The 15,000-nt window shown below is 35.6% G+C and overlaps 1 protein-coding gene, 1 non-coding gene and 1 pseudogene across 3 annotated transcripts in view; 1 reads left to right on the top strand and 2 right to left on the bottom strand.

Moving 5' to 3' along the window:
- Window positions 1-8,118: 8,118 nt before the first annotated feature.
- Window positions 8,119-9,638, top strand: LOC143588537 (pectate lyase-like). Its single transcript, XM_077069516.1, has 3 exons — window positions 8,119-9,010; window positions 9,103-9,241; window positions 9,369-9,638. The coding sequence occupies exons 1-3, from the start codon at window positions 8,154-8,156 to the stop codon at window positions 9,588-9,590; spliced, it is 1,218 nt and encodes a 405-aa protein (XP_076925631.1). The 5' UTR covers window positions 8,119-8,153; the 3' UTR covers window positions 9,591-9,638.
- Window positions 9,639-13,942: 4,304 nt separating this feature from the next.
- Window positions 13,943-14,014, bottom strand: TRNAT-UGU (transfer RNA threonine (anticodon UGU)). Its single transcript has one exon. It is a non-coding gene; the product is annotated as a tRNA-Thr (tRNA).
- Window positions 14,015-14,616: 602 nt separating this feature from the next.
- The window catches only part of LOC143588538 (protein SIEVE ELEMENT OCCLUSION B-like), a 6,091-nt pseudogene continuing 5,707 nt past the window's right edge, over window positions 14,617-15,000 (bottom strand). Inside the window, exon 7 of the transcript XR_013145121.1 lies at window positions 14,617-15,000. This exon is cut by the window's right edge and continues 371 nt beyond it. The product of XR_013145121.1 is annotated as a protein SIEVE ELEMENT OCCLUSION B-like (transcript).

A 15,000-nucleotide genomic window follows, 5' to 3' on the forward strand; every position in this document is an offset into this window, starting at 1 on the left:
CACTTAGAACACTATTTGTTACCAAACAAGCATAAAAGTCAATATTAGACATGAAATTTGTGGATTCAGAAGTTGTAAACGCTCATTAACATCCAAAATTCCGTTATGATAAGTAAAAGAGATGATAGAGAAAACGAAGAGAGAATATCCAAACTTTTGCAATCGTTTATTAGCTCAAACGGTGGTTAAGTACAACAACCAACCAACTAACAGTTGGTTATCTAGTTACGAGAATGAACCTGACTAATTACAAGTATTGCAAGACTAGTCTTTCTATTTCTATTTATTACATTTAAATCCTTATACTTTATTACACGGAACACGTCACCGTACCCTTTCACGTCATTACGAATTCTATGAATTCTTTGCCAGACTGGAACAACGTTGCTAATTTGAGAAGCCGAGAAGCATTTGTGTGGCATTGAATTACTGGAAACCCATTGATAGAGTATTCTTATTCCTTACTTTTTTTTGAAGGTACTTTTTTCTAAGATTTACCCTATTAGTTGATCACTTGCTAGTTGAATTATCATATATATTATTATTAGTCAATTAGACTATATGGTTTATTCGTTTGTTATTTGCTAGAATACTAGATTATTAAAATGTTACTATGTGTGTTAATATACACTCGCATATAAAAACTTGCTGCCAATTGCTGCCAATTTAATTATTAGATTATTTAATATTTAAATTTATCATTTTATTATGTGTCTTGACTCGAACTAGGCCGAAATTTTTTTATATATAGTGATAGACAACCTACTTTTGAAAATTTCTAACTCTCATGATAAAAATATTTTGGGTTTGTCACGGGTTGCTTTAGCAATTGGAGGTATCACGAGTACCGTACCAGCGTTGTAACATACCGAATCAATGAGTCATCTTTGCCAAGAAATGAGTTTATGTCGTCAATTACATGAATGGTTATAATGAATGAACATTGTCGAAATACGTATCTATAAAAATTGAAATGTTTGCACATTGATGAAAAGATGCGATAAAATGAAATAAGATAAAAATATACCCGCTTCTATTGCATGGTTTCAAGGAAAATGACAAATATATATATATATATATATATATATATATATATATATATATACATATATATATATATATATCACCGACTTTTGAATACTTTAAAATTATATTTTAATTATTTTCTCTATTTTTTAAGGACCAACAAAATACTTTGTTAAATTTCGCACTAGCAAGATGCTAGGCTAGCATCACGAAGTACATCAACATTTTTCTCGCTATACATGATAATAGCAAAATCAATAAGATTAACAAACTTGAATACATGATAAATAAGTCATGATCGAACAACTTCTTTGTATTCATATTTGTCATATTTTATAATCGGCTTCATTTTCATTTTATTTACTCCATATATTTTCCATCCCACGTTACCTAATTCGGAATTGACCTTCATCACGAGTTCATAATTTATATATTTCGTTTCTAGAATTCTAGTTAATATCATTTTATATGAATGGTAAAATTATAATATCATATATTACCAAAAGAAAAAAAAGTAAGTTAAATAACAAATTAGAGATTAAGGAGTTAGAATTGTAGCTAGGGTTCTTATAATATCATTATTTTTTTTTATTTTCTATTTTAGTTTCATTTTTGCACATATTTTCACCCGAGTCTTTGATGGTTTTGGCTTTAGTAGTTGGAAAAATCTATCACTATCACCGATACTGTTGCACTCTCAATGACGAACAAGTTATATTTTGTTAATGGGGAATTCAGTGAACGCAAGGTTGTTCCTGAGAATTCAGATTTGAGGGTTCGGGACGAATAAAAAAAATAAGCCCTGAAAATAAAAAAAGGTCTACGATGACAATTATGATTACAATTAACAAAATAAAAAGATTATAGCAATGATCTAATTTGAATACATCTCAGTATCTCACAACTTTTTTTTTTTATAAATCAAAAGCCTTTTTGTTCTATAAATAATAAAAAAATAAAAACAATGTGACTAAAAGTAAAACTCGTGAGGAGTTATAAACGAATAGGCTTTTATCGATAAGTTTAGAAAATGAGAATGTTGTATAATGGAAGAGGTTTTTACCATTTAAACTAGTTATTTATTAGTTTACACATGTTTATACATTATATAATATAATTGCGGAAAAATGTATGGGCCCTAAAAGATATTGGGCCTTGGGTCGTCGACCTCCCTACCTCACTCTATGGGCCGGGCCTGATTGAACGTATAGAATAATATGATTCCTTGCCTTCTTCCATTCATGGTAATCAATATATTATGATACAAGAGATCTCCTATTTTTGGAGATAAATCATACAATCAAGGCTAATTACAATAGTATAAAGACTAATTTCAATACCATAATTACATGCGTATTTAGTGGTGTCTATTACACCCCGCAGTCGAAGCGGGAGGCATACGGATGCTTAGATTGGATCGAAAATCGTCAAAGAGAACTCGAGGAAGTCCGTTGGTGAATATGTCTACTATCTGAAAGCGGGAAGGCATGTGGAGTATGCGAAAACCAGGCCTTTTTGAACGTGCTCCCTAAAATGTCGGGTTCGATGTGCTTGGTTCGTTGATGTTGAACTGGGTTGCCTAATAAGTAAATGGCTCTGACATTGTCACAGTAGACTAAGGAAGCTTTGGTCAAAGGGTGATGTAGCTCAAGAAGAAGATTTCGCAACCAACGTATTTCCGCAACTATGTTTGCAACCCCACGGTATTCGGCCTACGCACTAGAACGAGAGATGGTGGATTGTCTCTTAGAGGACCATGAAATCAGGTTGTCGCCGAGATAGACACAATACCCGGATGTAGAGCGACGAGTGTCCGGGCAACCTGCCTAATCAGCATCAGTGTAGGCTCGGATGGAGAGTGCCGCAGAAGATCGGAGATGAAGGCCATAGTCAGCGGTGCCTTGTAAGTACCTGATGATACGCTTAAGAGCGTTCCAGTGAGCCATGCAAGGAGAGTGCATGTGCATACATATTTGCTGAACGGCGTATGCTATGTCAGGTCTTGTGAATGTTAGGTACTGTAAAGCACCCGCAAGGCTTCTGTAGGTGGTGGGGTCATCAAATGAAGAATCCGGTTCACTGGCCAATTTGCTCAGAGTGTCTTGGCCGATCAACTGAATAATGTTGATGCACCGGTTGACGAAAATGATATTGTCCTACAAACCTTAAACGGCCTCACCGAACAATACGAAACCAATGGGCAGACCGGTTTCAGGATTATACTCGCTCTCTCAACAAGCCGCAACCGCACTTTACGCCCAAAGCCAAACTCACTCTTCCGCCGCCCCCCATACCACTTCAGACTCTACCCGTGGCCGAGGCCGTTCCCGTGGACGCGGTCGTGGACGTTCCTCGTCATCTCAGCCAAATCGCTCCAGGGGGCAGATCCACCATCCAACTCAAAACCAACACCCTTACATTATTTTTCCCAACAACTGGGCCTCCAACCAATGGGCTAACTACAGTCCACAACCCAACCAAACACCACCCTGCCCTTACCCGTCAACCCCTCGGCAGACTGGTTCACAGGGAATTCTGGGCCCACGGCCCGCACAGGCTCACTTGGCTACTTACAGCCCGACGCCAACCGACATTGCACAGGCGCTCTATACTCTGTCTATGAGTCAGCCGTCCGATCCCGTCGGCTACATGGACACCGGTGCATCTGACCACATGGAACAACCCGGTATGAATTCCCCGTCTATTTTTAATACTTGCACTAATAAGCGAATAATTGTTGGGAACGGGACAACCATTCCCGTTATTGGAAGGCAACATAACCTTACCACCCCCATTCCCCCCACTTAAACTAAACAACATTCTTTATGCTCCCAACCTAATTAAAAATCTCATCTCGGTCCGTCGCCTAACGACGGACAATTTACTTTCAATTGAATTTGACCCGTTTGGTTTTCTTGTAAAGGATCTCAAGACCAAGGAACCTATCCTACGATGCAATAGCTCGGGAGATCTCTACCCTCTTACCACAAATTTCATCAAGCCTCCCACCAACCCTACCGCTTTAGTTGGCATTACTCAAGACCGTTGGCATCAACGACTTGGGCACCCGGGCAACACTTTATTGCATTCGTTAAAGTCTAGTTCCATTATTAATTTCAGTAAACCAAACAATACGCTTTGTCAATCATGTGTTTTTGGCAAAAATGTTAAACTTCCGTTTTATGATTCTATGAATAAAACTCATTTACCTTTTGACATCATTTATAGTGATTTGTGGACCTCCCCGGTTTTGAGCACCGGTGGTCACCGCTATTATATATTATTTCTTGATGACTTAACGGATTTTTTATGGACTTATCCTCTTACCAATAAATCTCAAGTTTCTAACACATTTACCAACTTCCATAACAACATTCATACACAGTTTGAACGTAAAATTAAGCAATTCCAATGTGATAACGGCACCGAATATACCAACAATAATTTTAAACAGTTTTGTCACATCAATGGAATGCAATTACGTTTCACGTGTCCACACACCTCCTCCCAAAATGGCAAAGCCGAGAGAAAAATACGAACCATCAACAACATGATTCGTACCATCTTATCTCACGCTTCTCTACCTCCCTCATTTTGGCATCATGCACTTGAAACCGCCACCTACCTCCTAAATATTCTTCTTAAGAAAACCAATAAATTCTTATCACCCACAACCTCTCTATACAATGTCCTCCCAATCTATACACACCTTCGCGTATTTGGTTGCCTATGCTACCCCATCACCCCATACACAAACTCACAAATCGCTCCAAACCTTGTGTCTTTCTCGGCTACCCTTCAAACCATCGCGGATATAAATGTTTTGACATCTCCAATAATCAAATTATTATATCCCGTCATGTCCAGTTTGAAGAATCCATTTATCCCTTCCCCATACAACGCTCTGATATCATATAGAATAATATGATTCCTTGTCTTCTTCCATTCATGGTAATCAATATATAATGATACAAGAGATCTCCTATTTTTGAAGATAAATCATACAATCAAGGCTAATTACAATAGTATAAAGACTGATTTCAATACCATAATTACATGCGTAATTAGTAGTGTCTATTAGAACGTGTTGATATTTATAATTTAATATTTGACAAAGATATAACGATATGGGATTCTTCGGATTCTAAACCCTTTTTCGAAAGAAATTAGTGTGCTTGTTCTTTATGTTGAAACTACACATCAACTTCGGTGTAAGTTACGTTATCTCACAAGGAAATAACGGCATTGCAACTTATTTCACTGAGAGATATCCATTGCAAGTGCATATAAACGTTTAATGTAATTTTCATGGATGTTAAACAGGAAACCTTATTTATCCAAACAAAGTTATCAAATAGGCAATATACTTATCTTTTCCCAGTTTTGAAGTTTAAATTTAGCCAATGTAAAAATCCTACTATATATATATTCTGTTGTTATTAGTTCACATGTCTGTTAACTTTAATAAAGCACCGACATATTAAAAACCAAAGTTGTTTTTGTTGGCAAGAGTCAAACCAGTGGGTCTCATGATAGTATACCACTCGAAATAAAAGAGCCATGTTACTTTTACTGTTACCGTGATGTTAATGAACTTTTTTATTTGTTTATTTACCCAATATATTATATTAAAAGTCATAATTAGAAAGAAAAAAAAAGGGTTTAAACAACACATGTTAAAATTAAAATGAACTTATCAATACAGATAATTGGATTTGGACAAGAAGAGTAATTGATGTAAACACAATTCCCAGCCCATTCTATATATTTTTTTCCTATAATTTAGTTAAAAACACAATTTCAAAAATTTATCTATTATTTTTCAAAAATCTTTCACATTCTATTCCCTATTCATATCCATAAATTCTTATTTTATTATTTGTTTCTTTTTTGTCTTGTTATATAGTATATGGTGATTGTGATATATTTGATATATTATATGGTATGGATTAAAAGTGAATTCCTATATTTAGGTTTTTATTTTAGTTGTCATATAACTCATCCATATAATAAGGAATGGATTGGAGAGGTGATTTTAATGGTTTTTTCAAAATTTACCACAAATTATATGGGATTGACAACTTTAGAGAATGAGCTGCAGATGCTCTAAAGTAGAATAAAAGTAAATGTTTACCGTTAAAAAAATCATACTAGTATAGTGATATTATATGGAACAACAACCATGGGTTTCTAACCTAAAATCATAACCGTTAAAGAAATTCAATTTTAATTTGATTATTATGTAGGGTGGGGTTACTATATATAACGTATGGTAAGTACGCGAGACGCTAAAATGCAAAAACCAAAACGCTCAAAGGCAAAAATACTAAAACGCTCAAAACGCTCAACCGAAAACCTAAAACGCTCAAAAACGGTTTTCGTGAAGAAAAGTAAAAAGTTGATCGATTAACGATCCAAAATCGTTTATTTCGATGAACCAATGACTGACTGGATATGTATTAATGATTTTGAGATCTTGTGATGTGATTTCATGGATCGATAAGTATTCTTATATCTAATGTATGTTAAATAATTATTGTATTAGAGCTTTTCTCTTATTATGTATTTCATTAAAAAATTGCATTTGTATCGACACACACGACAAACAGAAAACAAGCAAAATAGATTTTATCCTTCTAGATGTCATTGTTTTTTTAGTGCCACATGTAACCGGACATCCATCTACAAATTCTTTGGAATGGTAGGAGTGTAGGACCACATCTCATTAATTTGTTTTCTAACCAAAACTAGTTACAAATTTATTATTCCACGGCATTTATTTGGCGGCTTTGTAAGTTTAATCATAACCACCTAGCATTTGTTTGATTTCATAATCTTAGTTTATGTATATGGTTCTTTACTTGTCCCATCTCTCTTTACAAATTATAAGAGACGAGATTATTAGCCAAACGCTTGGTTGTGCATGTTCCCTTCTAATCATTGTTCTTGTAACAGGACCAGCAGGTGTATGGGGTCGCCTCTATTCCCACAAACCGTTATCTATCCAATGCCGATTGTTGACACAACAGTCTTTAATCTAATTTGTCATCAAGAGCAAACGAATAACCTTGGGAACCGATCTCTAAGACGAAAATTCCTTATCCAATAATCTTTCAAAAAAAGAGTAGAATCCCGCTGATGAGTATAAGAGTTTACACCTCTGTCATGCATAGTTATAAAATACTTGACATTTTTTTGTCACACAATAGAACAACGACCGTTCAACGCCTTTTCAGTTCACCGTCGCTAGGGGATCATGGATAGTAGACATAACTCTAAACCAAGCTACCTCAACTCTAAACAACCCCTCTAAATGCATTTAAAGAATTTATTGTTTTTAAGAAAACTAATAAGTGATTTACAAAGTAGTGATTACACTGAAACAGAAGGCAAGTGTGCAACAAACGGTGCCACTACCTCTTTTTGAATTGTAAAACCCAATCTTTTAAAAACTACATTGGCTGATCTTGGAGTCATAACATTATTATGCATGACAGTACGTTGAACTCGGCTAAGTAACTCCACAGCTTCAGGCGCGAGAAAACCAAAAGTGTCAAAAGCAAAATGAATAAATACATGTTGGTTGTCAGGATTAGACACGCTTTCTCATGTTTAGTTATCTTGCATGAAGCAACTTCAGCTTAACCGGCTGTGAAACCACTGTTTCCTAAGCCCAATAAAATGGAAAGCCCTGTTAGATCCACATACACATATTTTCATCATATCCATCCAAACAAGAAAATGTCAGTCGGTCAAAGAGATTATCTTTTCTCCTAACACCTGAAGATGCTTGATGCAAGCTAAGTAAACATTAAAAAGTGAGAAGTGAGACACAGTTACATAGTTTTTGAAGTTGAAGGACCTAGACTAAAACTGAAGCCTTTTCTTTACACTATTAAATTAATAAATTAATAAACATATAACAAAGTATTCACATGTTGACCTTTATTGAAAAGCTCAAACCCTAACCGAATAAACCACCGCAAGTGAGAACTCCAAGAATATTTTAACCTCTACTTTCCTTCAATCTCAAAACTAATTACGCCATTTATCACGGTCCCATTATCACTATATAACACCATTTGCAACATTACACTTTACTCACATCCTACCTTCTAACTCTTCCAATGGCCACCACTTGTGTGCCATTAGTAATAGTCTTCTTACTTTCTTCACTAGTCATTGCTTCTTCTTCATCACCAAACCATCAAACTCCGGATTCCGTAGTAAATGAAGTCCACCGGAGCATTAATGCTTCCAGGAGGAGCTTGGGTTACCTGTCATGTGGGACAGGTAACCCTATTGATGACTGTTGGCGGTGTGACCCTAACTGGGCTAGCAACCGCCAGCGTTTAGCTGACTGTGCCATTGGGTTTGGAAAGAACGCAATGGGCGGGCGGAATGGGAGGATATACGTTGTCACGGATCCCGGGAATGATAATCCTGTAAACCCTGTTCCCGGGACCCTGAGACACGCAGTGATCCAAGACGAACCGTTATGGATCATATTTAAACGCGACATGGTGATCCAATTACATCAAGAACTTGTGATGAACTCATTCAAGACTATTGATGGTAGGGGTGTGAATGTGCATATTGGTAATGGTCCATGCATTACCATACATGATGCTACTAATATTATCATACATGGCATTCATATACATGATTGTAAGCAGGCAGGCAATGGTAATATTAGAAACTCTCCACATCATTCAGGATGGTGGACACAATCTGATGGTGATGGGATATCCATTTTTGCTAGCAAAAACATATGGGTTGATCATTGTTCATTGTCTAATTGTCATGATGGACTTATTGATGCCATACATGGATCCACAGCCATTACAATTTCTAACAATTACATGACACATCATGATAAAGTCATGTTATTGGGACATAGTGATAGTTATACACAAGATAAGAACATGCAAGTTACCATTGCATTTAACCATTTTGGTGAAGGTCTTGTTCAAAGAATGCCAAGGTAAAAGTAGTTGAATACTAAGTGGCATTTAACAACTACTTGATATATGCTTAATTGTTAAGTTTTTAACTTTTGCATGTGAAATATTGCAGATGTAGACATGGGTATTTTCATGTGGTGAACAATGACTATACACATTGGGAAATGTATGCAATTGGTGGTAGTGCATCACCTACCATATATAGCCAAGGAAATAGATTTTTGGCACCCAATACAAGATTTGACAAAGAGGTATGCATACATATACGTTATACCTTAATACATATAGACATGTACGTGCATGCAAATATATAAAAGAAAGTGAGAATGTTTACAATGTTTGTACATTACATTTATCAAAGGTTTAATGAATGCATAGGTGACAAAACACGAGAGTGCGCCAGAAAGCGAATGGAAGAACTGGAATTGGAGGTCAGAAGGGGATCTGATGTTAAATGGCGCGTATTTTAGAGAATCGGGTGGAGGTGCTTCTTCATCTTACGCAAGAGCATCGAGTTTAAGTGGTAGACCATCTACACTCGTGGGGTCGATTACTCGAACAGCCGGCGCGCTCGCTTGTAGAAAAGGATCTCGTTGTTGATTGAGGATTATAGCTATATATAGCAATGTTGCATTTCAAGTTTTTTTCCTTTTTCTGCGTTGTTGTTACTTGTTGATTAAAATGTCAACCTTTGTGCTTGGTTGCATATGAATCAAGATGAGAGTTTCATATGGATCAAGAAGTTAAGTGCAAAAGAGTTGACCAAATGAATATCTATTATTTATCTTATTTCCGCCAATCAATGCTTCATTTTAGGCCATAGTTTCCTATTTCGTGTACAAGAATTTATTTTTCAAACTTTATGCTTGTCAAACATGGAAGTAGGGAAACCATAATGATTATCTTATTATATTATAGTTATATAACTATTATACTAAATAAGATCGGTTCGTATACGTCGACTTACAGTGAAGTGTAGATTTTTGTGTTCCGTCTCTGATAATGATTCTATTGATTCATAAATATATTTTATCTCAGAAATTTTTTATTATTTTTTATTTATAATTCTTAAATATTCATTATTTCTTATTACACCAACGGCTGATCACGTGCAACGTACAAATCCTCGTTAGAAAACAACCGGTTTACATCATGTTGGATTATTTAACGCGTTGAATACATAGGTTTCTAAATTAGTTAATCTCGTATATTTAGTAATTGGTGTTACTTGTTTAAGACTTAATGATTCTTAAATATCTTAGTAAAGCATACATAACAAGCAATAATGCAAATATGTTTACTTATAATACTTAACTTATAAATAGTACAAGCAAAATATATTAATAGTCTACTGTTATTTTTTAATATTTGTTTTCTCCACAATTTTGGGGATTTTTATATCTAAAAAAGTATATAGGTTGATGAAGTTTAGCTATCGGACCCGTCAATCATGCGGTATGGCCCATAAGACCACGAGATTTTGAAAACCATAATTAAGGTGCATGCAAGTACACACTCATGCTTTACTTTGCTTCTATTTTAGAAGTAATAGTTGTTTTATATCCTACACCATCGTGTAGGGCCACATTACGATAAATAGGATTGGATTTTGTAATTTTTTCTTTTGTGCACTTGTAATGATAGTGAAAAACGTCATGTCATGTCACTGTCAAACAAGTAAAAAAATATTTTTCAAAAATACGTAATGGTTTCACTTATCCAATATAATTAAAATGATATTTAAATTGTACAAATTAATTAACTTAAGATGCATGTGAGGTGATGTAGGTGATGGGGATTGGTTGAAAACAGTTAAATTGGTTAAAGAAAATGTTGGGACCAGTGGCGAAGGTTAGTTACTAGTTAGGGCTAGGGTGGTCCCGCCCCCCTGTTTTGTTTTGTTTTTTTGCGTAGCAGTGTAAATTTACTCATTTTCGTCCGAATTTTTTATACGCAGTGTAAATTTAGCTGTTTTCAGCCGAAAATTTGAGCTCGGCCCCTTCGTTTGAGAAATTATACATTTTGAGTCTGACAACCCCCCCTGTGTCTTAATCCAAGCTTCGCCACTGGGTGGGACCTTTCTTCTTCTACGCCCAACGGCCAGGTGCGTAATGGTGTTTGAGGCGTTTTGAACAAATAAAAGGGTAGGAAACGCCCCAATACAGATGCTTTTAAGCCAAGCTAGAGTGGGCTTAGGCTCGAAGATAAATGTCATGGATAAGTTGTCTTGATGTCGTCTTAGCAAATTGTTACATGCAATATTACAAGACATGTTTTTTTACGCATATGAAGATTTGTGCTTTAATTTAGACGAGTTTGTTCATAAGTGAGCCAACAAGCGTGCTTACGTGGGTTCAAACTCGACTTGTTTGATCAGATTTTAGACGGGTTTTTATCGAGCTAGTCTTGGGTTATATTTTATTGATCATAAATAAATAAGTAAAATTTTTGAAAATATTCTCAACTATTATCCCATATATCAAGTTTTTTGGAAATTTTTTATAAGATATTAAATAATAATGTTTTTTTTTTCACAATTCAAATATCCGTTTGGATAACCAAATTTTCGAAATTTGCTATTCGAAATTTTCGGATATCCAAAATCCGGATATACTGTACATTTTTAATTTCATGCATGCAAAATCCCAAAATCTTTTGAATCATTAGGTTCAATTTGCACTAATTTTAACGTTATTTTAGTAATTTTATGAAAATAACGTTAAAAGTGGCGGAAGGTTAATCAGGCATTATGTGGTGGCGTTGATAGCCGAAAGACAATGGTACATGCACCAATCAGCCGGTGTCCCGATGATTGAGTGCTATGTGCCCTATGTACAAGGCTTGATGCAAAACTACTATCGAGCCGGGGGTCTTATCGGAAGCAGCATCTCTATCCCTATGGGGTAGAGGTAAGGCTGTCTACATCTTACCCTCCTCAGACCCTACCATAGCTTTGCTATTAGTGGGATATACTGAGTATGATGATGATGATGATGATGATGATGATGATGATGATGAGGTTCAATTTGACCCACACACATGAATGAAAAGATCAAACGAATTAAACTATAATAACTTACCAATGTTGGTTTTCCATTTACGTACTTCATATGTTTCCTAAACTTGTAAGATCATAATCCTTTTTTTACATACATTGTATCCCAATCATAATCTAGAAAAAGAAGAATCCAGCAATGGCAAACGCACCGGACACGATAGACGCCTTCAAGGCATGCGCGCTATCCTCTTCAAGTTCGGCGTCTAATTCCTCGCCCTCTGGTGCTTCGGCTTCTTCAGAATCCGGAGCATTAGTGGATTCTGTAGCACCAGCATCTGAATCGGGTGCTGGTGGGCTAGCGGTGGATTCAGCCTCAGACGGGTTAGGTGATGAGCCATCACTACTTGTGGTAGGTGAAGAATCGGGAACTAGCCGGGGAACCATTAGATGGAGATGGGGCGTTGGATGGTTTAGGTGGGGCTGATGGTGATGGCGTTGACCCCTTTGGGGACCCGCTTGGTGGTGATGCTTTTGGGGAGCTTGTTGGTGAATCGGCTGCGCTGACAAAGCCGATGATCGCAATGGAAACGAGAGCGAGAAGTACCATTCAACGTGCCATTTTGCGCGAAAATGAGATTATTTGGAAGAGGGAGTTTTTATTTGAATTTTTGAAAATGTTGCATTAGTTTGTCAAGTTTTGGATGTGGTTAAAGAGTGATTATTCATATAATGTAATGTGGATGAAAATAATTTAAAGTTGTTATGCAAAATGAATGATAGGAAATAAGAGATACGTGTGAGGTGTAGATATAAATGAGGAGAGAAATATGGGATTTATGTTATCCATACAATGATACAAACTACTCTTAAAAAATAAAGTAATAAGACTTGGATTTACTACCTTTCAACAATTGCAAGTTGATAATATATGACTACTCATTGACTTTATAAATTGGTCAATCACCATTGATGGTATGTATTTCCATAGCTTGACCGCAAACAGGGCCGATTTTCAAGGAGGACAGGGTGATCGGCGGCCTCCAACCTGACACCCCAATAGGCCCGAAACTGTTTTTTCTTAATAAAAAGTTATATATATTTTTATGAAAACTGTATCTTTAATTAATGTTTAAACTCAATTACACAACCACTAGCTTGGTCTATTGCGCACCTTTGCAGCATAGTAGTTTTCGGAGGCGGCCTGACCACAAAATTCCTCCAAGTTGGAGTTGAACTGTATAATGCGAGAGGTAACGAGAGTGAGTTACGTAACCATGTTATGTATCACAATTAAAACAATATGCATATACATTTGAGAAATTGATTCATATAGGCATGAAATTCAAAACATATACACTTCCAAAAGCATGTCAAACAACAAGATTCAGTAACTAATTACTGTTTTTTATCCTAGTCTATGCAGATATGAATCCCGGTTCTACTTCTTTTGCCATGAACACGAGCCCTAAATCAATAGACTAAATAGAAACGACGAATCATCAAGAAAATATGATATTTCAATTCATATGAAAGTACTTCAAAAATGGCATCATTGATCCTTCCACATACATTTTTTGAGTAACCATGATCAGATGTCAGTTGTTTAATAACTTGATATCTTACTAAACCTATTCGATTCGAGCAACTAACACAAAAAAATTGTAATTCAATTAACAAAATATTCTCACCAAACTATGTCTTCCTTGGCAGACGCTTTCGCAGTTTCTTCAACTTGTGTTTGTTCATCTTCTTCACACTATCCGCCCAAATCCCTAACACTTCATCGCCCGTAAGAACATCGTTTTCTGGTATATCAAATTGAGAATCCCCAGTTTGAGACTCTGGATGTCAAAAATATTCAAATGCAAATGGAGATTGTGATTTGCTGGTTAAGGTTAGTGAGTTTATAAATTAATATTTAATATTAATAATAATAAAAAGATGTATATAAAAATGCCCCCATGCAGGATCGAACTACAGACCTCCAGTTTACAAGACTGGCGCTCTACCACTGAGCTATAGGGGCTTTGTTGCACTTGCTTTCACTAATAAATTCATAAACTATAGAATTTAGAAACTGATAATTTGAAAGAAGAAAAATCATTTGACAACTTAAATGGTATATTTAATCTTGTGAATTTGGTGGTTTAAACAAAAACCATGTTTCATTTACGTTCGTCAATCTTTTACTGAAGTTACCATTAGTCTTACCGGTTGAAATGACTAGTGTCGAGAGATGCTTTTTCTTCAATAAAGCATGTGAAGCCGGAATTGCATAATCGAATTGGTGATGAATTTATGAACAATTGATACATTTGTTACATAAAGAAAGAGTTCTTCAAAAATGTTTCGACCAGAGATGCAAATATCGTGTTGAAAATACGAAAACCGTGGTTAACAACTATAAGTTTTAATGTTTTTCGTTTCTAATGAAAAACTGAAAATGTATTATGTACTATTTATTATCACATAATCATGTTTAATCTAATTTATCTTGGCAACAAACATACAAGTTCATAGTTATCTCCCATGCATTCAAGCTTTATTTAATATTCATAAAACATTTTATTACATCAAAACAAGGTCTAACTTATACATTAGTTTAGACTCATCATATTATTACACTCTTCACACACTATATATATAACCTTATTGTTAACACAAATTTTAAACACAACAACAATCATTTGCCACTATTTATTTTGCATAATAATAATAATAATAATAACCTTGATCAATATGGTTCCAGAAGGCCAGTTTGATCATGACAACAAAGGAAAGCAATGTGCTTCTCCATCACGCGATGGCACTCAGGGCACCGCATGTTATCAGGGATCCTACCCGCCGCATAAGGAAACTCAAACCGACAACAGTTATTCGCTTCACCATGAAGCTTATCATGATACTCCTTAAATGACAAATCAAAACCCCTTGAAGGAATATGCTCCTTCCATAAGTCAAAGTCAGCAGGAGTTTGCCACATAGTTGACCCATGACCACTAGTCAAACACA

Source organism: Bidens hawaiensis, unplaced genomic scaffold (assembly GCF_021521415.1).
Source record: "Bidens hawaiensis isolate Kalapana, Puna unplaced genomic scaffold, B.hawaiensis_p1.1 tig00036431_1, whole genome shotgun sequence".
Taxonomy (NCBI): domain Eukaryota; kingdom Viridiplantae; phylum Streptophyta; class Magnoliopsida; order Asterales; family Asteraceae; genus Bidens; species Bidens hawaiensis.

Excerpts from the sequence above, each read along its gene's own strand:
- LOC143588537 (XM_077069516.1), top strand. The coding sequence starts at position 8,154 with ATGGCCACCACTTGTGTGCCATTAGTAATAGTCTTCTTACTTTCTTCA. Across the intron at positions 9,011-9,102 it reads CTTGTTCAAAGAATGCCAAG|ATGTAGACATGGGTATTTTC; the intron begins GTAAAAGTAGTT and ends GAAATATTGCAG. Across the intron at positions 9,242-9,368 it reads ATACAAGATTTGACAAAGAG|GTGACAAAACACGAGAGTGC; the intron begins GTATGCATACAT and ends ATGAATGCATAG.